Source organism: Enhydra lutris, unplaced genomic scaffold (assembly GCF_002288905.1).
Source record: "Enhydra lutris kenyoni isolate GAN:26980312 unplaced genomic scaffold, ASM228890v2 scaffoldscaffold75, whole genome shotgun sequence".
In the NCBI taxonomy this organism is placed as follows: Eukaryota; Metazoa; Chordata; class Mammalia; order Carnivora; family Mustelidae; genus Enhydra; species Enhydra lutris.
This window is the reverse complement of record NW_019154159.1, coordinates 532,290-555,636: the sequence shown is the minus strand read 5'-3', so window position 1 is coordinate 555,636 and position 23,347 is coordinate 532,290. Positions and strand designations below refer to the sequence as shown.

General features: G+C 46.2%; 1 protein-coding gene across 1 annotated transcript; it reads right to left on the bottom strand.

Moving 5' to 3' along the window:
* Positions 1-377: 377 nt before the first annotated feature.
* On the bottom strand, positions 378-22,838 carry LOC111160269 (nucleoporin 85). The gene is made up of 17 exons (XM_022523208.1): positions 22,654-22,838; positions 20,688-20,758; positions 19,668-19,711; positions 16,852-16,921; positions 15,537-15,658; positions 10,825-10,959; positions 10,597-10,719; positions 10,012-10,143; positions 9,544-9,650; positions 4,371-4,454; positions 4,203-4,268; positions 3,849-4,000; positions 2,978-3,095; positions 2,773-2,873; positions 1,434-1,585; positions 938-1,039; positions 378-564 (listed from the first exon to the last, which is right to left on the bottom strand). The coding sequence occupies exons 1-17, from the start codon at positions 22,836-22,838 to the stop codon at positions 466-468; spliced, it is 1,863 nt and encodes a 620-aa protein (XP_022378916.1). The 3' UTR covers positions 378-465.
* Positions 22,839-23,347: the final 509 nt, after the last annotated feature.

Below are 23,347 nucleotides of genomic sequence, written 5' to 3'. Positions count from 1 at the left end.
GACCCCATCCTCACCACTGTGGGCGAAGTGCCACTTAGGAATTCCAAATATAGACAAATACGCTGGCATCACCTGATGCTTTAGTTGATGAAAGTAGAGGTTCCTGGACCTTTTCTAAAGGAAAGAAAGGATAAATGTTACAGTTGATTCTAAAGGCTGGATTTCTGAAGCATAAATAAACCACTCCCCACCTTGCTTGAGCTGCTAGTAGGAAGGAGGGCACTGGACTCACCACCCTAACTGCTAGGAGTGGCTTTTTCTCTTGGGAGACAGAGAAATCAGTTCCATTCAAGAAGCAGCACTTTCTCAGTTTCTATCACCTCAGGTTCACAGTAAAGGCAGGGAAAACTCCCCAGCTGGACTCTTAAGAACTTCCCTTCTATTTGGGGGCGGAAATTTATTCTTTCAAAAATGTATATACATTGCCATACAAAGATGCCATGTTGAAGCTGCTCTCAGGTGGTCTCAGGAGCCTTCCAAAGAGCCTTCCTTTATAATGGCACGGCCGAGATTGCGTGCAAGAGCAAGTCTCAGCATTTCCAACTTGGTGTTCTCGACGTCCTCCTAAAAGCAAAGGTAGCCAGCGTGAGGCACGGCAGGAAGTGTTCCTTCTTTAAAGCTCTGCAAGGCTCTATCTGACCCAAAGGCAGACCAAGGGCATTTAACATTTAGTAGGAGCTTCCAGCAAGTTGTTGACAGAAGAACTGCAGGCAAAGGCCCACTGTGACTGAGTGCCAGAAAAGTAGAGATGAGAACACCTAGAAACCCCGCTTCCTCCTAAAAGAAGTTGGGTGTGTTAGTTACAGGTTAAGCAGTAACTCAAGAAGCACAAGTTTGTAAGGGGCCAGTGTTTCTGGAGGGAAGCAGGGGAGTCCAAAATAGAAGAAGCCTTTTCTCATTGCCATTATGGAATCAACAATCTGAAAGCTAAAATAACCTGGATTCGCTGAACACCAGGCTCTCTCCACACTGGCCTTCTTGAGGCGAAGTCCTCTAGACATCTCATCAACTCGTATGTTTGCTCTGCTGAAAAAACCACCTAGGAGAGAGGAGAGAGGCTGCTTTGCTTAGCTGCTCCCCTTGGCTGGTTTCCACTGGTTTGGGCATGTGTCCAGGTTCGGAGATGGCCTTCTGTGCGTGCCCTCTGGGAGCGGATATGCAGCCTTGGGAGGACAGACAGCCCCTATGCTCACTCCCAGCCCTTCTTGTCAGGGCCCTAAGCTGAATACTGTCAGTAGACAGCTGCCTCCTTTCCAATTAAGTAGCTTTTCTTGTGTAGATACTGGGTTTCCAGAGTGGGCATTATGGGGGAATCCGCACACACGTGCAGGGCCCCACTTGGGAGAGGACGTACAGATGTGCATCTACAACAGCTAAGGAAGGAAGCACAGTCAGGGACTGGAAGACAGAGAAGAAAATCATTCAAACTGTACCTCTTTCTCTTCCAAAAGGGGCAAGGCATCTATGAGCAGTATTACCCAGAAAGACCGTGGGGCGATCTGGGAAGTCATCAGCGACAGGAGAAGAGAAGCCGCATCAGTAAGACGCTTCTCCCCATAAAATCGGTGGAACTCGCGGTACTTTCCTAGTGAGAAAACAGAGCACTAGTTCACCTCTGGTCCAAACAAGACAAAAAGATCCCAGACTCCAGAGCAGGGAGATCCTTCCAGAACTGTCTCCAAACTCATGGACCAGTGAGACCAATGGGACTGAAAAAAACACATTTTGAAGAGCCAAACCTGGGAGAATGTAACCATCAAACCAAACAAGAGACTACAACAGAGTGAAGAACCCGCAAGTCTCAATCTGATCATGAGGAAACACGAGATAAATCCAAACTGAGGCCATTCTACAAGAAAGCAGAACAGACTCTTCAAAAACGTCAAGGTAAAGAAGGACCAAGAGAGGCGGAAACACTAGAGAGGAAAACTGAACTTGTGAACGAATAAAAGACAGCGCTGGGGGGCGCCTGGGGGCGGGGATCAGTGGGTTAAGCCTCTGCCTTTGGCTCAGGTCATGATCTCAGGGTCCTGGGATTGAGCCCCACATCAGCTTCCACTTCCCCCTTTCTCTCTGCCTGCCTCTCTGGCTGCTTGTGATCTGTCTCTCCGTCAAATAAATAAATAAAATCTTTAACAACAACAACAACAACAAAAAAAGACACCACTGGGACCGCAGATCTGATCAAAGCAGTGCAGACAGCTGGTTCTCTAAAGAGGATGTTCTTGTTCTTAGGGGAGCAAAGTCTCCAACTTACTTTCAGATTGTCCCCCAAGAACCTGAGTGAATGGGGCACCTGGGTGGCTCAGTCGGTTAAGCGTCTGCCTTCGGCTCAGCTAGTGTTCCCAGGGTCCTGGGCTTTAGTCCCGCATGGAGCTCCGCATAGGGCTCCCAGCTCAGCGGGAAACCTGCTTCTCCCTCTCCCGCTGCCCTTCCTGCCCCCCATTACTGCTCACTCTTCTCTCGCTCATGCTGTCTCTAATACATAAAATCCAAAAAATAAAATAAAATAAAATAAAAAAATAAAAAATAAAAATGGTGCATTTGGAGAAAGTGTACATTGGAGTTCCTTAGTCCTTATACTACTTTCAGATTTTTAAGTTTGACATTACTGGGAAATGTTAGAAAATATGCTTTGCAGAGTCCGGCATACATGGTTCTATGAGTTTGGGCTCAACAGGAACGAACACTGGAGATGCCTAAATCAGTCCCTCCCCTCTGCACAACGCACCACTATGCCAAAGGTCCCAGGCACAGAGACCAGAGACTCACCCAAGAAGGTCAGTCGATCACTGAGCATCATGGCTGGCCCTAGGTTGTCAATGAGATCCAGGTCAGAAAAGGAGCCTCGCTCACAGTAATCCTTGAGGAACCTGCAAGGCCAGGCCCAGAGGTCTGAGCAGCTGTCCCAGGGCCCCTTCCTCAGCCTCCCAACTTCCTGGACAGTCCCTAGAAAGCCAGGAGCGGTTGAACCCACCTGTCTGACACCAGCGTGGCAAAGGCAGCGTCTCTGGCTCGGATGCTCCAAGACAGGGCAGAGCCCAGACGGTTGTTGCGGACGGCACTCATGGCTAAGATCTTACAAATGCTGCGAACTTTGCAGGGAAAAGAGAAAAGATAAACTTTTCACCCCGCCAATCAGGCCATTCCTGAACTCTGCCAGGTAGGATCAGGCTTCCCACCTCCTCTAAGTTCTCTGCAGCCTCTCCACAGGCTCCAAATACAACTTGGTTGGCAACACTGGGGACTCGGATTTATAAACGGTCTCCTGGCTTTATTAACACCATGACCCACCCTGGCAGGACTGGCTTTATGAGTGGGCTTGACTTCAGGGACGGCAAAAAGATTTTTATGGCTCCCCACAGATCAGCTCCTTCATTATCTGTCCAGGTGCCAAAAACATTCTTTGGGTCTTGAATGGCTGTATGCTTTCAGAGATGGTCATAAGCAAGCAAATGCCTCTGGAAAGAACAACTTAGGTTTTTAACCACTCGACTCAACTCAAGCAAATATCACTGCTTTCTTTCTGTGCTCTTCCTGAGCTGCCTCTGGTCCTGCTTTCCCACCGAGCCAGCCTTGGCTAGCACAGCAACCCACCTGGGAGAAGTGAATTACAAGCTGACCCAGTCCTGACCTTCTCAGAGTAAGCAGGAGAGAGGAAGTGGGTCAGGATCTTTTTAAAAGGCAATGTGTTCCACTGCTTACAAGTCCTGATGGATCCCTAGTTGTTTGTCCTTCCTCAATAATTTTCCTGTTCTGGCTTATTTATTGACCCCAACGCCCGGCCTCTCTCCAGTCTGGCTGGCGCAGCATGAGCAGAAAGCCCGCTAGGGGCAGGGCGGGCTCACCTTGCTCGGTCATCTGCCGCTGCTCACATATCCGCAGCACCTTAAGGGCTTTCTGCTCAGTGCTCAGGGGGATGCGTTCAATGTGCAGCTCCAAGGAAACGCGGCCGAGCTCAGGGCAGTAGTCAAAGTAATCCACTCCCAGCTGCCACAGGCTGCAACGGTCCAAGGACAGACATGAGAGCCTGGTGAGCCCCTGTGCTGCCCCACAGCCTGGGGCTGGTTCCAAGATGGCTCCTCCCCTGAACCCCTGTAACCTTCAGGGAGTAAGATGGGCAAGAACTCGGTCCAAGATCCAGGGGTACGTGCATGCTGAGAAACACCGTGCTGCCGCCTCACACCCTTGGGCCTTCCTACCTGTGATGAGCAAACAGTCCCGAAGCATATTCCAGCAGGAGGAACTCTCTCATGTTAGATCCAAAGCTGGAATAAAACATAACAGGAGACCAAAACCCCTGGCCTGCTCCATTCAGGGCCCTCCCGCAGCCCCATCCCCGAGGGCTGGCACGGCTGCCACGCACTTACTAGAGGTTGTGCGACTGGAGGAGTTTGCAGTGATCCAGCAGGTCTGTCAGATGGGCCACAAACCACCAGTTGCTTAGTGCGATGCTGCGGGTTCAAATGCCAGGGCAAGGAGGAGAGTCAGAGTGACAGAGTGTGGCACAGGTGAGCAGGGACCCCACAGATCCTTTCCATAAAAAGATGGGAGGGGCAGTGACAAGTGGAAATCTGTCTGGGAGCACATAGTGAGAAACTTCTTGGTGCTATTTGGGGACTGACAGTGGACACCTAGGATGGTCAACCCTAAGCGGCCGCCACCAACCTAGATGTCTGGAGACTGTCACGGTGAAAATAAAATCCAGGGATCCAATCAGATGCAGAGAATATGAATACAGAATAATGTGTAAGAGAAGAATAAAAAGGAACAGACCTAAACACAGAGAACAAACTGGTGGTTGCCACAGGGAGGGAGGTGGGGGGATGGGAGAATGAGGTGAAGACGAACAAACTTCCAGTTACAAAATGAGCAAGTCATGCAGATGAGAAGTATAGCCTAAGGACCACAAAGAATAATATAACTTTATGTGGTCACGGCACTTCTGGCGGTGAGCATTTTGTAATCCACAGAACTGTCAAATGTTGTAACCCTAAACCTAACATGTCAACGATACAGCAATTAAAAAAAGAAAAACACTAAGAGTGTTTTTAAACATTTGTCTAGTGCTTGATGCTTGTCCGGTGCTTGATGATACATGCAATTCAGGGCCGCCTGGGTGGCTCACACAGTTAAGCACCTGCCCCTGGCTCAGGTCATGATCCCGGGGTCCTGGGATCGAGCCCCGCACTGGCAGGGAGCCTGTTTCTCCCTCTCCTCCCTGCTTGTGCTCTCTCTCGCTATCTCTCATTCTCTCAAAAATAAATGAGATCTTAAAAAAAGAAAAGAGAGACACCTGGGTGGCTCAGTTGGTTAAGCATCTGTCTTTGGCTCGGGTTGTGGTCCCAGGGTCCTGGGATCAAGTCCTACATCGGTCTCCTTGCTCAGCGGGGAGCCTGCTTCTCCTGCTACCTGCTCTGTGGGCAGCTCTCTGTACTTCTGCTCGCTCAACAAATAAATAAATAAAAATCTTTAAACAAAACAAAACATGGAATTCAGAAGAATATCTTTACTTGCATCTGGCATCGCTGTTAATGTTTCTTATATACCTTTTAATTAGTATACTTACTTTATGAATAGGACTATATACATAGAACACTTTTTTTTTTTTTTTTTTTTTAAGATTTTGTTTGTCAGAAAGAGCACAAACAGGGGGAGTGGCAAGAAGAGGCAAAGGGAGAAGCAGGCTCCCCACTGAGCAAGGAGCCTGATGCAGGAGCCAATCCCAGGACCCTGAGATCATGACCTGAGATGGAGGCAGACACTTAACCAATGGGGCTCCCCAGCATCCCAATCCTTGACTATTTTTTTTAAAGATTTATTTACTTTAGAGAGAGCGAAAGCGTGAGAAGATGGGGGGGCAGGGAGAGACTCTCAAGCAGGCTCCCTGCTGAGCACAGAACCCTCTGAGGAGCCTGATCTCAAGACCCTGAGAGCTGAAACCAAGAGTAGGACACCTAACCTACTGTACCACCCAAGTGCCATAATATTTGACTATTTTTTAAAATCTTGGGTAAGGGAAATTTTTTAAGATTTTATATGTTTATTTGACAGAGATCACAAGAAGGCAGAGAGGTAGGCAGAAATAGAGGGGGAAGCAGGCTCCCTGCTGAGCAGAAAACCCGATGTGGGGCTCGATCCCAGGACCCTGAGACCATGACGTGAGCTGAAGGCAGAGGCTTTAACCCACTGAGCCACCCAGGCACCCCAGGTAAGGGAACTTTTAATGACTGTTTTCTGTAACAAAATCAAGCACAAGTAAAGTGGAAGCAGACTATCGAGGCAAACAGTCTTGAGGTGTACTTGTGCACTAAGGTAAAAAAATATTCTGCTTTCATAATAAAAAAGAACAGGGATTGGTTTATACTGAATTACTGGACAAATGTGTAAAACTTCTGCCTTGTTCTTAGGGCTACAGATCCTTAGATACTCCATCTGTTTCAGGATTCTACCATTACAGAATGTCCCTGTTGGTCTTCCTAACATTCACTTTGAAGAATAGCTTTTTCAAACTTTATTAATAACCGTATCTGTGACATTCAAAAAATTTATGTATGCTGGGGTGCCTGGCTAGCTCAGTTGGCAGAGCATGTGATTCTCGATCTCAGGGTCATGAGTTCAAGCCCCACATTAGGCACAGAGATTACGTAAAAGAAAACTGGGGTGCCTGGGTGGCTCAGTCAGGTGTCTGACTCTTGGTTTTAGCTCAAGTTGTGATCTCAGGATGAGGAGATCGAGCCCCATGATGGGCTCCCTGCTCAGTGGGGAATCTGCCACTCTCCCTGCTTGTGTTCTCGCTCTTGCTCACTCTCGATAATCTTTAAAAAATTAAAAAAAAAAAATTATCTTTGCCAATTTTCAAAAACACCCGTATTTCTACAATCATCCTCAAATACTAAGAGATCTATAAATTCATTATGAGCTACACAAAGTCCTATCATGCTCAAGTTTTTTTTTTTTTTTTTTTTTTTTAAGATTTTCTTTATTTATTTGACAGAGAGAGAGAGAATACAAGCAGGGACAGAGGAAGAGGGAGAAGCAGGCTTCCCGCTGAGCAGGGAGCCCCATGTTAGGACCCATCGCAGGGTCTTAACTAGATAGTGTTTTAACAAAAAAAGTACCACAAATGGTACTCGAGACCACAGTTTCAGTCAGTCCCTATCTCTCTGTCCCCTTCATCTAGAAAAAATAATTTTTTAAAATTTTTTATTATTTTTTTAAAGGAGTGTACTAGGTTTTTTTTTTTTTAAGACTTTATTTATTTATTTGACAGAGATCACAAGTAGGCAGAGAGGCAGGCAGAGAGAGAGAGAGGAGGAAGCAGGCTCCCCGCAGAGCAGAGAGCCTGATGTGGGGCTTGATCCCAAGACCCTGGGACCATGACCTGAGCTGAAGGCAGAGGCTTTAACCCAAAAAAAAAAAAAGTAATTTTATCGTTTGTCTACCTGGACTGTTCTAAGGAAAAAAAAATGAGAAAATGGATATAACATAGCTTTAAAAAGATTCTTTTGGGGGCACTTAAGTGGCTCAGTTGGTTAAGTGTCTACCTTCAGCTCAGGTCATGATCCCAGGGTCCTGGGATCGAGTCCCACATCGGGCTCCTAGCTCACCCTCTACCTGTGCTCTGTCAAATAAATAAAACTTTAAAAAAACAAAACAGGGGCGCCTGGGTGGCTCAGTGGGTTAAGCCGCTGCCTTTGGCTCAGGTCATGATCTCCGGGTCCTGGAATCGAGTCCCACGTCGGGCTCTCTGCTCAGCGGGGAGACTGCTTCCCTTCCTCTCTTTCTGCCTGCCTCTCTGCCTACTTGTAATCTCTCTCTGTCAAATAAATAAAATCTTTAAAAAATAATAATAATAAAAAAACAAAACAAGGGTGCCTGGGTGGCTCAGTGGGTTGAGACCTCTGTCTTTGGCTCGGGTCATGATCCCAGGGTCCTGGGATCGAGTCCCACATCAGGCTCCTAGCTCACCCTCTACCTGTGCTCTGTCAAATAAATAAAATCTTTTAAAAAAACAAAACAAGGGCGCCTGGGTGGCTCAGTGGGTTGAGGCCTCTGTCTCTGGCTCGGGTCATGATCCCAGGGTCCGGGGATCGAGCCCCGCGTCAGGCTCTCTGCTCAGCAGGGAGCCTGCTTCCTCCTCTCTCTCTCTGCCTGCCTCTCTGCCTGCTTGTGATCTCTATCAAATAAATAAATTTTAAAAAAGAAAGAAAAAGAAAAGAAAAACCCTAGCTCCAAAATTTATAAGAAACAGAAATACTTTAGACCCTTTCCTATTTGCCAGGACAGATAGATGTTCAGACTAACGGACTGGGAGCCTGATCCTTCTTTATGTGTGACTGGCAGGAGGGTGGGGCCATTTTCTGTGGCATTCATGAAAGCCACTCCACTGGCACCCCTCTCTTTTTTTCTATTGTCACTGCAGAGAACAGGGTGCTTTCCCTTTTCATTGTCCTTCCTCCTGGTTGTGCTCAAATCTGATTTGTTCCCAAAAATTGAGATGTGGATTATGAAGGAAACCCTGGTGGAAATAACCCACTCCTATAACAGCCAATATATTTAGGAATGCCCATTACTTCAAATTATAGGCAGAGCCAAATAATGACGTGTGTGTGCACCTCTGTAAGTTACTCTCACTAACCACTCCGTGTGGATAGCCCCCCCACAGCTGGATTCTGAAAGTCATCTTCCAGCTCCAGCTATACATCTGTGAAAAGAATATGGACACAAAACCTAGTTTTCTTCCTCCACCATTTTCTTCAAGCTCCAGCTGTCTTCTAGCTCAAACAGGAGGAGCATAGCAGGAGGGGAATCCCTTCCCATTGCCCAGATCTACTGAAAAAGATCTAGTAGAGGTCAGTGAATTTGATACTGAGCAGGGTCGTCTGCTGTAGTTCCCAAGAGTAGTCTGCTGGGGGTCTTCAATGCAAGACCCACGTGTCCAGGCTGCACAAGAAGGGACACAAAATGACGTCTGACTTACTATATATGAAAATTCCCAACAAGCTGTACCTTTGATTCGTTATGTCTGACACTCCCTTTCTCACCTTGCTGAAGATTCAATGCACTGACAAGACACCCTTTTGAGGAGGGGGTAGTGTAGCATCCTTGCTCTACAAAGACTCAGCCGGGGGCCTGCTGGTGAGGCAGCTCATGGCTCACTAGACAGTGAGGCTACGGAGAAGTGCTCTCCCTTAAGGCAGTTTGCATATCCATCAGGTTCCAAGAAATAGGCTTGCTGACTTTTTCTGGATTTTAAATATCAAAGTCATTTACTGCGATGTTGTTCAAGTCAACATCCCTAAAAATCATTATGAATACAGTAAACATAGTACCTCAGGAAGGTCCCCAAGGTTGTCCAGAAAGAAGCCATTATCTACCTCCATGTGGCTCAGGAGGGGAGAATGTGTGTGGGAAGCAAGTTAAGACACCCGTGAGAAGCAACAAGACATTCTAAGAGAAGACGGCGGTGCCGGCTGCACAACGCTCGGACTTCGCCTGGCTTCACTGAGCCGCACGCAGGGACGGCGCAGCAGGGCCTACCTGCACTCCTTGATCACCTGGTGCACGTCAAACTCAAAGGCCGCCAACAAGATGCTGTCCAGGGGTTCCGGGCTGCTCTCCCCTCCCAAAAACAGGTCAAGGCTGGACTGTGGAAAGTTGGGGACCCACTCAATTCCCAGATGGAAGCAGAGACTCAAGGGGACAGGAGGGCTGCTGTGTAGGGAACCCTGGAGAAGGGCGACGGGGTCCTTCAAAAAGGGCCAAAGGAAGGGCACCTGGTGGGCACAGCTGCGAGAACGTGCGACTCTGGATCTCTAGAGTCATGAGTCAGAGCCCCATGCTGGGGGCAGAGATTACTAAAAAAATAAACTTAAAAGGAGGAGAGAGGGGCAAAGGAAAGACCCTCCTGTTCTCCAGGGAGGTTCAACTCAAAAAGGCCACATACTGACAATAACCTAGCCCACAGGATTCGTACTCCCCACAGCCATCCTCGGAGTTCAGGCTCACCTGGGCATAGAGGTGCAGGTCAATGGGTTTCACTGTGGGATGAGAGTACAGGAGCCGCGTCACTAGGAAGTGATACCAGTTATTCAGCAGCTCCTTCTGCTCCAACAGAGCGGCTTCATCTCCCAGCATGATCTAAGGAAAGAGAGATTTTCCTTCAGTTCCAGACCAACTTCTCTGTTAACTCTCCTGGTCTCGGGGCTCCTGGGTGGCTCAGTCGGTGAAGCACCTGCCTTCAGTTCAGGTCATGATCCTGGGGTCCTAGGATGGAGCCCTGCGTCAGGATCTCTGCTCAGCGGGGAGCCTGCTTCTATCCCTCCCTCCACCCCCCTCCCTCCCTCCCCACCTGCTGGTGCTTTCTCGAGCACAGGCTCTCTCTCTCTCTCAAATAAATAAATAAAATCTTAACAAACAAACAAAAACAAAAAACCTCTGCGAATCTCAACCAGAGTATCAGGTCTGAGAGCCCTCTTCTTCCTGGCAGAGCTGATGGACAGCCTTGTCCGGAGAGGATCACGTTCCTGGCATTGCTGTGTTGGATGGCACAGCCCCAACTTGGACCCCAACCTGGACTTCCCTCCCACAGACCTTGCAGAGAGACTCCAGGTGGGGACTGGCAGCAAACGTGCTGTCCTGGAGGTGGCGCTCGCATTCCTCGTGCCAGTGCTGCCACTTCAGGTCCAGCTCTGTCAGCGTCTGGGTGTTACCAGGCTAAGGGGAGAGACACGGTGAGATGCCGTCGCCACAGAAACGCTTTGTGCTTAATAAACGAACCCCTCTCTTGTGACCCAGCAGAACAGGGCTGCTCCCACATACACTGAGAACGGGCATCGTCCTCATCAGGTCCCCTAGGATCCGGCACATGCCTGCAGAGGAGGGACTAGCGTCAGCTTCTTTGGAGAGCATCTGCCGAGCCTCGTCCAGCCGGCCCTGTAGCACCAAGATGGTCACCTGGAGGACACACAAGAGCATAACATTCGCACACGCCCAGGAGCCAGTCTCCTCAGTCTGCACTTGGGCTTCCTAGCCTTACGGAAGTGCGCTGGCTCCTTCCCTCCAGCAGTCATCTAGCTTATCTAGTCTAAGGGTTTTAAACTGGACCATGCTTTTCAAACTGCATGTTTTAACACATTACAGATTGCAACCAACTTTTTAAAAAATAAATGAAATGGGGACACCTGGCTAGATCATTCAGTAGAGCACACAACTCTTGATCTCACAGTCATGAGTTCAAGCCCCACATTGGATGCAGAATTTACTTAATAAATGGTGAATGAATGAAACAGAGAACAGAAAATGGCTGAGCTCCCTACTCCATGGGAACCCACTCTTCCTGCCCGTGTTCCCTGTCTGTCAAATAAATAAATAAAATATTTTTTAAAAAAATAGAAAACGGCATAGTACATCAAGTAAAGATGAGTTCATAAAAGGTTCAGTTCAAATAAACACAGACGCACACATACGCTCAACATCAAGTCAGTCCTCGTTACTCAGATTCTGCATCTGTGAATTTCCCCACTTGTTAACATCTATTTGTAACCCCAAAGTCAGTATGTGAGGCAGTGTCACCATTACTTGTGGACGTGTGCAGAGTGGCAAAAACGAACTAACTGATGTGCACATTCCCAGCTGAGGATGAACAAGGCAGAACTCTACCTTCTTGTATCAACTCTCACACCAAACAACGGTCTTTTTCAGGTTCTACCTAGGGCCACTTTTTTTGTATTGTGCTTTTTGCTGAGCAGGGTGCTGAAGTGCTTAAGTGCTAAGTGCTAAGGAGGGATGGCGGCCCACAGGGAGAAAATGTGTTAGATTAGCCTCGTTCAGGCACACGCTACCGTGTTATTCGCCATGATGAGTCAACAGTATATATTAAATGAGGTGTCCTGGGGCTCCTGGGTGGCTCAGTGGGTTTCAACTGCCTTTGACTCAGGTCATGATCCCAGGTCCTGGGATCGAGCCCCGCATCGGGCTCTCTGCTCAGCAGGGACCCTGCTTCCTCCTCTCTCTCTCTGCCTGTCTCTCTGCCTCCTTGTGATCTCTGTCAAATAAATAAATAAAATCTTTTAAAAATTAAAAAAAAAAAAAACAATAAATGAGGTGTCTTTAAGCAAAACCATACATAAAACAAGGTTATACATTGATCAGCTCACAAAAATGGGATCAGAGGGGCGCCTGGGTGGCTCAGTGGGTTGGGCCGCTGCCTTCGGCTCAGGTCATGATCTCGGAGTCCTGGGATCGAGTCCCGCATCGGGCTCTCTGCTCAGCAGGGAGCCTGCTTCCTCCTGTCTCTCTGCCTGCCTCTCTGCCTGTTTGTGATCTCTGTCTGTCAAATAAATAAATAAAATCTAAAAAAAAAAAAAAAAAAAAAAAAAACCCCTTTCTCAAAAAAAAAAAAAATAAAAAAAAAAATAAAAAAATGGGATCAGAGGCTGGAAGAATCCTGTATTACAATAATCAGCAAGACAACGTTCGGGCAACTTTATAGACTTTAACTGTCATGCATAATGACAACCAACAGTACATACACACTAACAAATATGTAAAACATACAAAGTAACATTTTCCCATACTAAGTCATGCTCAAAAAAGCCAAAGATAGGGACGCCTGGGTGGCTCAGTGGGTTAGGCCACTGCCTTCGGCTCAGGTCATGATCTCAGGATCCTGGGATCGAGTCCCGCATCGGGCCCTCTGCTCAGCAGGGAGCCTGCGTCCCCCTCTCTCTCTCTGCCTGCCTCTGTCTACTGTGATCTCTCTGTCAAATAAATAAAATCTTTAAAAAAAAAAAAAAAAAAAAAGCCAAAGATAGGGGTGCCCGAGTAGCTCAGTTTTTAAGCATCCACCTTCGGCTCAGGTCATGATCCCAGCGTTCTGGGATTCCTGGGATCCAGCCCTGAACTGGACTCCCTGCTCAGCAGGAAGCCTTGCTTCTCCCTCTCCCACTACCCCTGCTTCTGTTCCCTCTCTCACTATCTCTCTCTCCGTCAAATAAATAAACGAAATCTTCTTTTTTTTTTTTTAAGTGCCAAAGATATATATGCTGACAAATCCCCAATTTCTCTCTAGCCTGTACTTCCTTCTCTGGATTCCAGACTTGTACACAGTACTGCCTGAGATAGTGTCTCCACTTAGGTAAGACCTCATGGGCATCTTAAATGTAGCATCTCTAAAAGTAAACACCTGGCTGCCTCCAACTCACCAACCTGATCCTCCCACATTCTCTCATTTCTTACACATGCACATCTTATCTATTAGCCAATCCCATCAACGGTATCTGCAAACTGCATCCAGAATGTAATCATTCCTCACCACCTCCTGTGTTCAACTTCCACCCTTGTCCAAGTCACCACCATCTTTTCATGGTTTAGTACCAGAGCCTCTAGACCGGTCTCTGCTTCTGCCCTTGCTCCATCCTTGGTAGGGCAGCCAGAGAGCCTTGGAAACCTACATCCAATCACAGTGTGAATGCTCAGCTCTCCTATGCGCACGCCCACCCCATCTGACTCAGGGGCCATGTCCATCAACTAGCTTACACACATATATATCTTTTAATCAAAATATAATCTCTATTTGAGAAGAGAGCATGAGCGGGAGGGAGGGGCAGAAGGAGAGGGAGAAGCAGGATCCCCACTGAGCAGGGAAACCCAATGTAAGACTTGATTCCAGGACCCTGAGATCATGACCTGAGCTGAAGTCAGATGCTTAACTGACTGAGCCACCTAGGAGCCCTAATCGTAACATAAACATAACCTTAGGGGCGCCTGGGTGGCTCAGTGGGTTAAAGCCTCTGCCTTCAGCTCAGGTCATGATCCCAGGGTCCTGGGATCGAGTCCCGCATTGGGCTCTCTGCTCGGCGGGAAGCAGAGCTTCCTCTTCTCTCTCTCTCTGCCTAATTGTGAACTCTGTCTGTCAAATAAATAAATAAAATCTTTAAAAATATGGGGCGCCTGGGTGGCTCAGTGGGTTAAGCCGCTGCCTTCGGCTCAGGTCATGATCTCAGAGTCCTGGGATCGAGCCCCGCATCGGGCTCCTTGCTCAGTGGGGAGCCTGCTTCTCTCTCTGCCTCTGCCTGCCTCTCTGCCTGCTTGTGCTCGCTCGCGCTCTCTCTCTCTCTCTGTCAAATAAATAAATAAATAAAATCTTTAAAAAAAAAATCTTTAAAAACAAACAAAAAAACATAACCTTACTATCTGCACTGTACAGAAGAAACTAAAGGATATTAAGCAACATATTTAATACCCCACAGCTAGCAAGAGGCAGAGCCGGCAACCAGTTACTCAGACAGTCTGGCACCACAGACCATGCATGTTCTTACCACACTGCTCTACTGCCTCTCTCTAAGTCCCTATCACAGTCCAAGGAACCCTCTGATCTAACCCCGTGACTCTCTGCCCTTGCTCACACTGCTCCTCATCTCACGCGCCTCCAGGCGAGAGCTTGTGCAGGTCTCACTATCTGCAACACTCTTCCCCCTCCTCTGGCCCAGAGCCCCTCCCCCCACCATCACCTCATGAGGGAGGCCTTCCCTGATTACTCGGCTCCAGCACTGCCCATGCCCCACCTTGGCTTTACTGCCCTCCACATCACAGTGCTCCCGTTAGGCATGCTACATGTTTTACTTGTTTCTGTACTTGTTTCCTGTCTCCCCACCCAGAATGTAAAGCTTCCTAAGGAAAGAAATCTTTGCCCACTTTGTTCATGACTGTTTCCTCAGTGCCTTGCAAACAGGAGCACTCAATAAATACTCAGTGAATGAATCAGAGACACAAAATCTGAGCCTAATACTTCCTGAACAAAGGCTCTCCCCACACTTGCACAGATCTCGCAGCAACAAAAGGCCCAGAAATAGCATCAAAGGCAACATTTATCGGAATTCCAGATTTTCTAAGTTTAATCAACTTTCCATTATTCAGGTCAACTAGCAATCTCTCCCCAGTCCCTCCCAATTGGGTCACAGGTCAGTAGGCACAGAGTATATACATACCCACCCACACACACACTCACAACCCCAATACACACACTGACTTCCACACTGATAACCCAAAATAACTCCAGGATCATCCATCTTTTTGTTTTCAATAGCTATTTGGAGCTACAATTTTGGAGCTACACTATAAACACTCACCTATTTAAGTTCTAAGTTTACAGAGTTGTGCAGCATCACTACAATCCAGTTTTAGAACATTTCTATCAAAACTCTTCCTGCTCATTTAACCTCCAACCCCCCTACAGCTCCTATCGAACAGTTTTATCACATCTTCTCTTCCTTAGACTCACAAAGAAATTAAACATCCCTGCTCAATGGGAAGTCTACAAAGCATTACTTTTCTTACACAACAACTTAGTTCTAAACTCTCCTGTGGAGCAGGGAAGAAAAGATCTAAGAGCATCCCCATAATCACAGACCCAAAGAGCCAGTCCGATTCTGAGCAGGCTCCGCAGACAATCCTCGGGCCTGCCTGAAGCACTGGGAAAAACAAATCATGAGATGGAAGTCAGGAAGGCCCAGCCTGCAGGAGATGCTTACCAACTTCCAGAAGCTCTCATGTTTGCTTGGATTCTCACTGCCCAGGACATCTGCCAACAAACTGTCCACTTCACACACATGCAGTCGGACCCAGTCAAGGAGGTGAAGGAGAAGAGGGCCAGCTGGGAGAAAAAACTCTTGTTACACACAAAAACCTCAGCTTCATCTGCAGCAAATTCCACTTTCCCATTGTACAGACAGAAAATGTAGGCAGACAAGATGACTAGGTAGGAAGTACTTTATCCCACTTCGGTGGGTACCCATATGGTCCTGAATAAAGGACTGGACTAGCAAATGGACTTACGAATAGTTCCTCTGAGCCAGGCAGCTCCACATTTCATGAATTTTTGAAAGGGCTGAATCTCACCTTCCACCTCTAATTCTTCATGACTATGCAATACTCGGTGGCTACATAAGGAATGGCCATGTAGGGATTGCTACTGACTAGGTGCTAGGTATGACAAAACCACAGCAACAGCCCTCAAAATATACGGGAGGAGATAAAAACAGAATCAACTAATTTCATTTTCACATTGCTCAGGGCTTTAGCAGAAGTAGGAGTAAAAAGCTATGACTGCACAGATTATTAACATTCATTTATGGATAAAAGCAAACATAAGTCATCAAGAGAATGCAAAAAAACCCTGCAGCACCTCCACAGAGAGCCCACTCAGGCCAGGATACCATACCAACCACAACTTAGTTCAAGAACACGGAATAATTCAGAGTGCACAGTGCACAGGTCGGGCTGCCCCTTCCCTCAATCTCTGGGGAGAGAAGTCTCCAAGTGACTTTGCTTCTCACCATCTAATCCCGCCTCACAGCCCTAAAACTTTGTTCCTTTCTTTTAATTTTTAATTTTAAACAACCGACATTTATTGTTTCACATTTCTGGAGGCCAGAAGTCTGCAATCAAGGAGTGGACAGAGTTGGTTCTTTCTGAGGCTGGGAGGGAGACCCACTCCATGCCTCTTCCCTGATCCTAAAACTTTCTTCAGCTTGACCAGTCCACCGTATGAATCCTGACCACCCCTGCCACACACTAGTCCACTGTGCTTTCCTGGTGTTTTTCAGGGGTCACCTGCCCAACATCTTAGGTTTTTAGAAGGCATAATCTCTGAGTTTTTTTGGTAGTATCAGACAAAACAGCAGGGTTTTGGGGTGTTATATATAGCTTTCTGCTGGTTATGTTGAAGAAGGGTGAGGAAAAGAGCATTCTTGGCAATAAAATGCTCATCACGACACACAGGAAAGACAAAGAGGAAAGGGAGGGAGGACACCTTTGGTACTGCTGAAGGGATGATTTCTTGCTCACCTGGAGCTACTTCAATAAACAGAATCTCACAAAGGTTCCAGATGAGCTCCATTGCTGACAAAATGGAGACCTAAAGAAGAAATGGAGACAAAGTTTTAACTGAAAACATTCCTGACATTTCTCTTAGAGCAAAGGAATGAAGCAGGGCTTGAATCATATGAGGTCATTCATTATTAACTCAACAATTACTGAATATTTCTATAGCAGGGTTTCCCACAGGGAAGCCAGTGAGTGAATTTTAGGGGGTGGTAGGCAGATTAACAATTTTTTTTTGTTTTAATGGTTCTTGTTTCAGTTTAATGTATATTATAGAAGAATATAATTAGCTCATCACACCCAAAGTCTTCATGAACATTTTGATTTAGAAAGAAGCTCTAAGTAAATGGGAGATGATTCGTAGAAAAATATTCAATAAATTATACACACACACACACACACACACACTTTTTTGGGGGGGAGGGAGAGAGAGAGAGAGAGAGAGTGCATAAGTAGGCAGAGAGGCAGACGGAAAGAGGGGGAATCAGGCTCCCTGCTAAGCAGAAAGCCTGATTCGGAGCTTGATCCCAGGACCCTGAGATCATGACCTGAGTTGAAAGCAGAGGCTTGACCTGCTGGGCCACCCAGGTGCCCCAATAATATATACTTTTTAAGACTTTATTTGAGAGACAGAGAGAGTGAGAGAGAGCATGAGAGGGCCAGAGGGAAAAGCAGACTCCCTGCTGAGCTGGGAGCCGAATTTGGGACTTCATCTCGGAGCTCAGGATTGTGACCTGAGCCAAAGGCAGTAGCTTAACCAACTGAGCCACCCAGATGTCCCTTCAGTAAATAATATTTAAAATTCTAATACAAATCAAAACCACAGTGACATACCACCTCACACCAGTCAGAATGGCTAAAATTAACCAGTCAGGAAAGAACAGGTATTGGCAAGGATGTGGGGAAAGGGGAACCCTCCTGCATTGTTGGTGGGAATGAAAGCTGGTGCAGCCACTGTGGAAAACAGTATGGAGGTTCCTCAAAAAGTTGAAAAGAGCTACCCTACAACCCAGCAATCGCACTACTATTTATCCTAAAGATACAAATGCAGTGATCCAAAGGGGCACGTGCACCCGAATGTTTATTTCAGCGATGTCCACAATAGCCAAACTATGGAAAGAACCTAGATGTCCATTAAAGATGAATGGACAAAGAAGATGTGGTATATACATACAATGGAATAGTATGCAGCCATCAAAAACAAAAAACAAAATCGGGGCACCTGGGTGGCTCAGTGCGGTTAAGCCTCTGCTTTCGGCTCAGGTCATGATCTCAAGTCCTGGGATCGAGCCCCGCATTGGGCTCTCTGCTCAGCTGCTTCCCCACCCCACCCCCGCCTGCCTCTCTGCCTACTTGTGATCTCTCTCAAATAAATAAATAAAATCTTTAAAAAAAAAAAAAAAACCCTGAAATCTTACCATTTGCAACCACATGGATAGAACTAGAGGGTATTATGCTAAGTGAAATAAGTCAGAGAAAGACAATTATCATATAATCTCTGATATGAGGAATTTGAGAGGCAGGGCAGGGGATCGTGGAGGGGAAGGAGGGAAAAATGAAACAAGATGAGACTGGGGAGGGAGACAAACCATAAGAGACTCTTAATCTCAGGAAACAAACAGGGTTGCTGGAGAGGAGCAGGTGGGAGGGATGGGGTGGTTGGGTCATGGACACTGGGGAGGGTAGGTGCTATGGTGAGTGCTGTGAAGTGTGTAAGACTGAGGATTCACAGACCTGTACTCCTGAAACAAATAAAACATTGTATGTTAATAAAAAGAAAAATAAATTCTACAGATAGAGCAAAAATTGTGAAGTTGGTACTCAAGGGACTAAGTTTAAGAAAGTCTATTAAAAGGCAAACTCATAGGGGCGCCTGGGTGGCTCAGTGGGTTAAGCCGCTGCCTTCGGCTTGGGTCATGATCTCAGAGTCCTGGGATCGAGCCCCGCATCGGGCTCTCTGCTCAGCAGGGAGCCTGCTTCCTCCTCTCTCTCCCTCTGCCTGCCTCTCTGCCTGCTTGTGGTCTCTCTCTGTCAAATAAATAAATAAAATCTTTAAAAAAAAAAAAAAAAGGCAAACTCATATAAGACCCAAAAATAAAAATCACCTGCACCCTGCCCCTAGGAACACGTAGTCTCCTCTCCCCGCCACCCTTTCATACACAAACACGAACCACCTAGCTCACAAAGGAAAACAAATGCTTTGCTGACTGTGCACTAGACTGCACCAGAGACAATCCACTAGTCCCTATTCACTACTGAGTTTGAACACCATCAAGTACCTACAAAATAAAGAGAATTGTTTCAGTCATCTTCCAGCTCCAACTAAACAACTGAGTAAAAATACTGGGTTCATGAGCTGAGTACAGTTTATTAAATAACTGGTGATTCCAAAAGCTCAGCTCATTATCTCAGGTGACACAGCATGATTAGGACTGACATTTCCCATAAGAACCGGAAACTCAGGGCGCCTGGGTGGCTCAGTGGGTTAAGCCTCTGCCTTCAGCTCAGGTCATGATCCCAGGGTCCTGGGATCGAGCCCCACATCGGGCTCTCTGCTCAGCGGGGAGCCTGCTTCTCCCTCCCCCTCTGCCTGCCTCTCTACTTGTGACCTCTCTGTCAAATAAATAAACAAAATCTTAAAAAACAAAACAAAAACAAAAAACCATCTGCCTTTGGGTCAGGTCATGATCCCAGAGTCCTGGGATCAAGCCCCACACCAGGCTGAGGATGCAAAAGGACACAATGGCCCCAGCAGGACAACAAAGTGCCCCCCCCCTTACCTGGCTGCTGAACTGGCGACCACTGGCTGGATCTTTAGCAGCAACTAACAAAACACAAAACATTTTAAGTGAGCAATTAAACTTTTAGTCTCATAGTTACAGCTTCATATACCAGGTTCTTTGGCTTGTGCCTTTGTTTCCTTTAATGCCCTCCCATTTTCACTACAGATTTTTATTTTTTACGAGCATGTACTGGTGGGGGAAGGGAGTTGGGAGAAGAGAAAGAGAGAAACTTAAGCAGGTTCCACACTGAGCATGAGCCCGAAGTAAGGCTTGATCTCACAACCCTGAGACCATGACCTGAGCCAAAACCAAGAGTCGGACGCCTAGCTGACTGGGCCAACCAGGCACCACTTCACTACAGATTTTTTTAAAAATGCTTTGTATCTCTTTGTTGCAGATCAATGATTTGCACACCCAATGCTCTCAAGCTGTAAGTGACACTTTCAACTACAAACTACAGAGACCATCAGGTTATAAAAGACTCTACTCAGCATCCAGGAGTCACGTGGCTCTCACGGTTATGGTGACTTTAAATCACCAAGGTTAGAGATGCCTGGTTGGCACAGTTGGTTAAGAGAACAAGTCAGCTCAGGTCATGATCTCAGGGTCTTGAGACCAGGCCCCAAGTCACACTCTGCGATTGGCAGAGTCTAAGACTCTCTCTCCCTCTGCCCCTTCCTCAAGGCTCACACATGCTCTCTCAAAATAAGTCTTTTAGAAAGGAAGGAAGGGAGGAAGGGAGGAAGGAAGGAGAAAGAAACAAAGAAGTCACCAAGGTTAAAGAACCAGGAATGTGATTTTCAAAGGTTGTTAATCTGGCCCCTAGTCGCACACCTGTCGGCTCAGTATGCTCTAACTTGAAAAATATACTCAAGACAACTGCCAAAAAACTAAGAATTATGGAAGACAGGAAAGTAAGAATTTTAAACTGGAGAGTCAAATAGATTCTACCTTGCAGTATTTACAGCTAGATAAACATTTCCATTATTATCACATATACACACATAGAATCCTTACTTGCAACCTGGTGCATTTCCTCCATACATGCCCTTATGACTGATCGGTAGTTCTTACTCACTCGGACCAACCTACAAAAAATGAAATGACATACAAGATGAGCCTGGTGCATCCTGTGGTGACAAAAAGCAAGGAAGTTCTCAATAGAAGGTAGGAGCTTGCTCAAAGACAGGAACCAACCTGAAAGAGCTCCTACAGCGAAAGCTGGAACTCGAGCAACAAAGTAAGTAATATATGAGACAATCAGTGGGCTGAAATAAATATCCACGAATCCATACTGACATTAATTGCTGCAGATGAGATCCACTGATGGACACTAAAACTAGTGGTTGAAAATTTAAGGAGAAATAGGATTTGCATAATCTCAAAGTCTCTGCTACTAACAATGACTCTTGGAACACTGAAAAAATAAAATTAAATTAAAAAAAAAAGTTTCTGCTACAAAGGGAAAGACGGTAACTTTATAGTCAAGAAACCCAGTAGAAACCACATCAAGCAAATGATCAAGGTCAACAAAACTAGAATAAAACATCAACATCATGAACCCTATGACATGACATACTAAGGACACATCATACCAGTTCTGTGGTATTCTTACTAAAAATGAATAACCTTAAAAAAAAATGCATAACCTTTCTCTGTTCATGAGAAAACATCGGAGAAACCCAAATGGAGGGACTGTCACCACAATAATTGGTCAGTATTTTTCAAAAGTGTCAAGGTCATTAAAGAGACTAAGAAAAGGGGGGCCTGGGTGGCTCAGTGGGTTAAGGCTCTGCCTTCGGCTCAGGTCATGATCTGAGGTCATGATCTCGGGATCCTGGGATCAAGCCCCTTGTCAGGCTCTCTGCTCGGCCGGGAGCCTGCTTCTCCCCACCCCCACCCCACCTCTCTGCTGACTTGTGACCTCTGTCAAATAAATAAAATCTTGGGGCGCCTGGGTGGATCATTGGGTTAAAGCCTCTGACTTCGGCTTGGGTCATGATCCCAGGGTCCTGGGATCAAGCCCCTCATCGGGCTCTCTGCTCAGCACGGAGCCTGCTTCCTCCTCTCTCTCTGCCTGCCTCTCCGCCTACTTGTGATCTCTGTCAAATAAATAAACAAAATCTTAAAAAAAAAAAAAGACAAAGGAAAAAAAACTAAATACAACCTGAGTTGCAGCAGAGAAAAAAGGACCTTAGTGGAAAAACTGGTAAATTCAAATGAGGCCTTGAATCATAACGCATTGATGTTTTAAGTTTCCTGGTTTAAGTAACAGTAACATGGTTATGTAGATATTAACGTAACAAAACTAAGTGAAGGATGCACAGGAATCTTTAATTTTTGTACTGTTTCTGTAAGTCCAAAATTAGTTCAAAATAAAGTCTTTAAAAAAGGAAACGAGGCACCTGGGTGGCTCAGTGGATTAAGCCTCTGCCTTCGGCTAAGGTCATGATTTCAGGGTCCTGGGATCAAGCCCCATATCGGGCTCTCTGCTCAGCAGGGAGCCTGCACCCCGCCCCACCACCTGCCTCTACTTGTGATATCTCTCTCTCTGTCAAATAAATAAATAAAACTTTAAAATAAATAAATAATTAACTAATTAATTAGAAAGGAAATGACAAAACTAAACAAACATCCACAAGAAAGCAACTGGATTAGTTATGCAATCTTTAGCAAGAAAAACAGTTCTAAGGGGGCCTGGGTAGCACAGTAAGCTAAGCTGCTGCCTTCAGCTCAGGTCAGGATTCTAGAGTACTGAAACGGAGCCCTGTGCCCCATCGTGTTGGGCTCCCTGTTCACCTGGGAATCTGCTTCTCCTTCTCCCTCTGCCCTCCCCCACCACTCCTGTGCTTGCTCCCTCTCTCTCTCCCTCTCTCAAATAAATAAATAAAATCTTAAGGAAAAGAAAAAAGGAAAACAATGCATTTCATTTGGCTTTCAAAATTTAGTTGTGAACTTCAGCACCTATCAGCAGCCAACTTACTGAGCTTTTCTGGATTTTCCAGTCAATTCTTCTTCAATTCTCTGGAGGCCCACAAAGATTCCATGGGATTCATTGAAGAGTTTTCTCAGGATCTGAGAGTAAACATCTATATCCTTTCGGATGATATAGATAAAGGGGCAGCCTGGCTCAGTCTCTGATTCTTCTAAAACAGAAAAAATTAACATCAATCACCATTACCCTCATACAAGAACTCACTTCAAAATTTTTTAAAATATTTTATTTATTTATTTGAGAGACAGAGAGAGATCACGAGTACAGGCAAGGATAGAAAGAGAAGCAGACTCCCAGCTGAGGTGGAAGCCCAATTCAGGACTTGATCGCAGTATCCTGGGATCATGACCTGATCCAAAGGCAGACACTTAACAGACGGGGCCGTCCAGACACACTAAATTTTTTTTAAGATTTTATTTATTTACTTGACAGAAAGAGAGAGAATGCGTGTGCACAAGGAGGGGGAGTGGCAGGCAGAGGGAGAGGGAGAAGCAGGCTCCCCGCTGAACAGGGAGCCTGATGTGAGGCTCAATCCCAGGAATCTGGGATCATGACCTGAGCCGAAGGCAGATGCTTAACTGACTGAACCTCTCACTTTAAATTTTTATTTAAATTTTATTTAAATTTTTATTTATTTTTTGAAAGATTTTATTTATTTATTTGACAGACAGACATAGATCAC

Excerpts from the sequence above, each read along its gene's own strand:
- LOC111160269 (XM_022523208.1), bottom strand. The coding sequence starts at position 22,838 with ATGTTAATTTTTTCTGTTTTAGAAGAATCAGAGACTGAGCCAGGCTGC. Across the intron at positions 19,712-20,687 it reads GGAAATGCACCAGGTTGCAA|TTGCTGCTAAAGATCCAGCC; the intron begins GTAAGGATTCTA and ends GTGTTTTGTTAG. Across the intron at positions 4,269-4,370 it reads CTCCAGTCGCACAACCTCTA|CTTTGGATCTAACATGAGAG; the intron begins GTAAGTGCGTGG and ends GTTTTATTCCAG.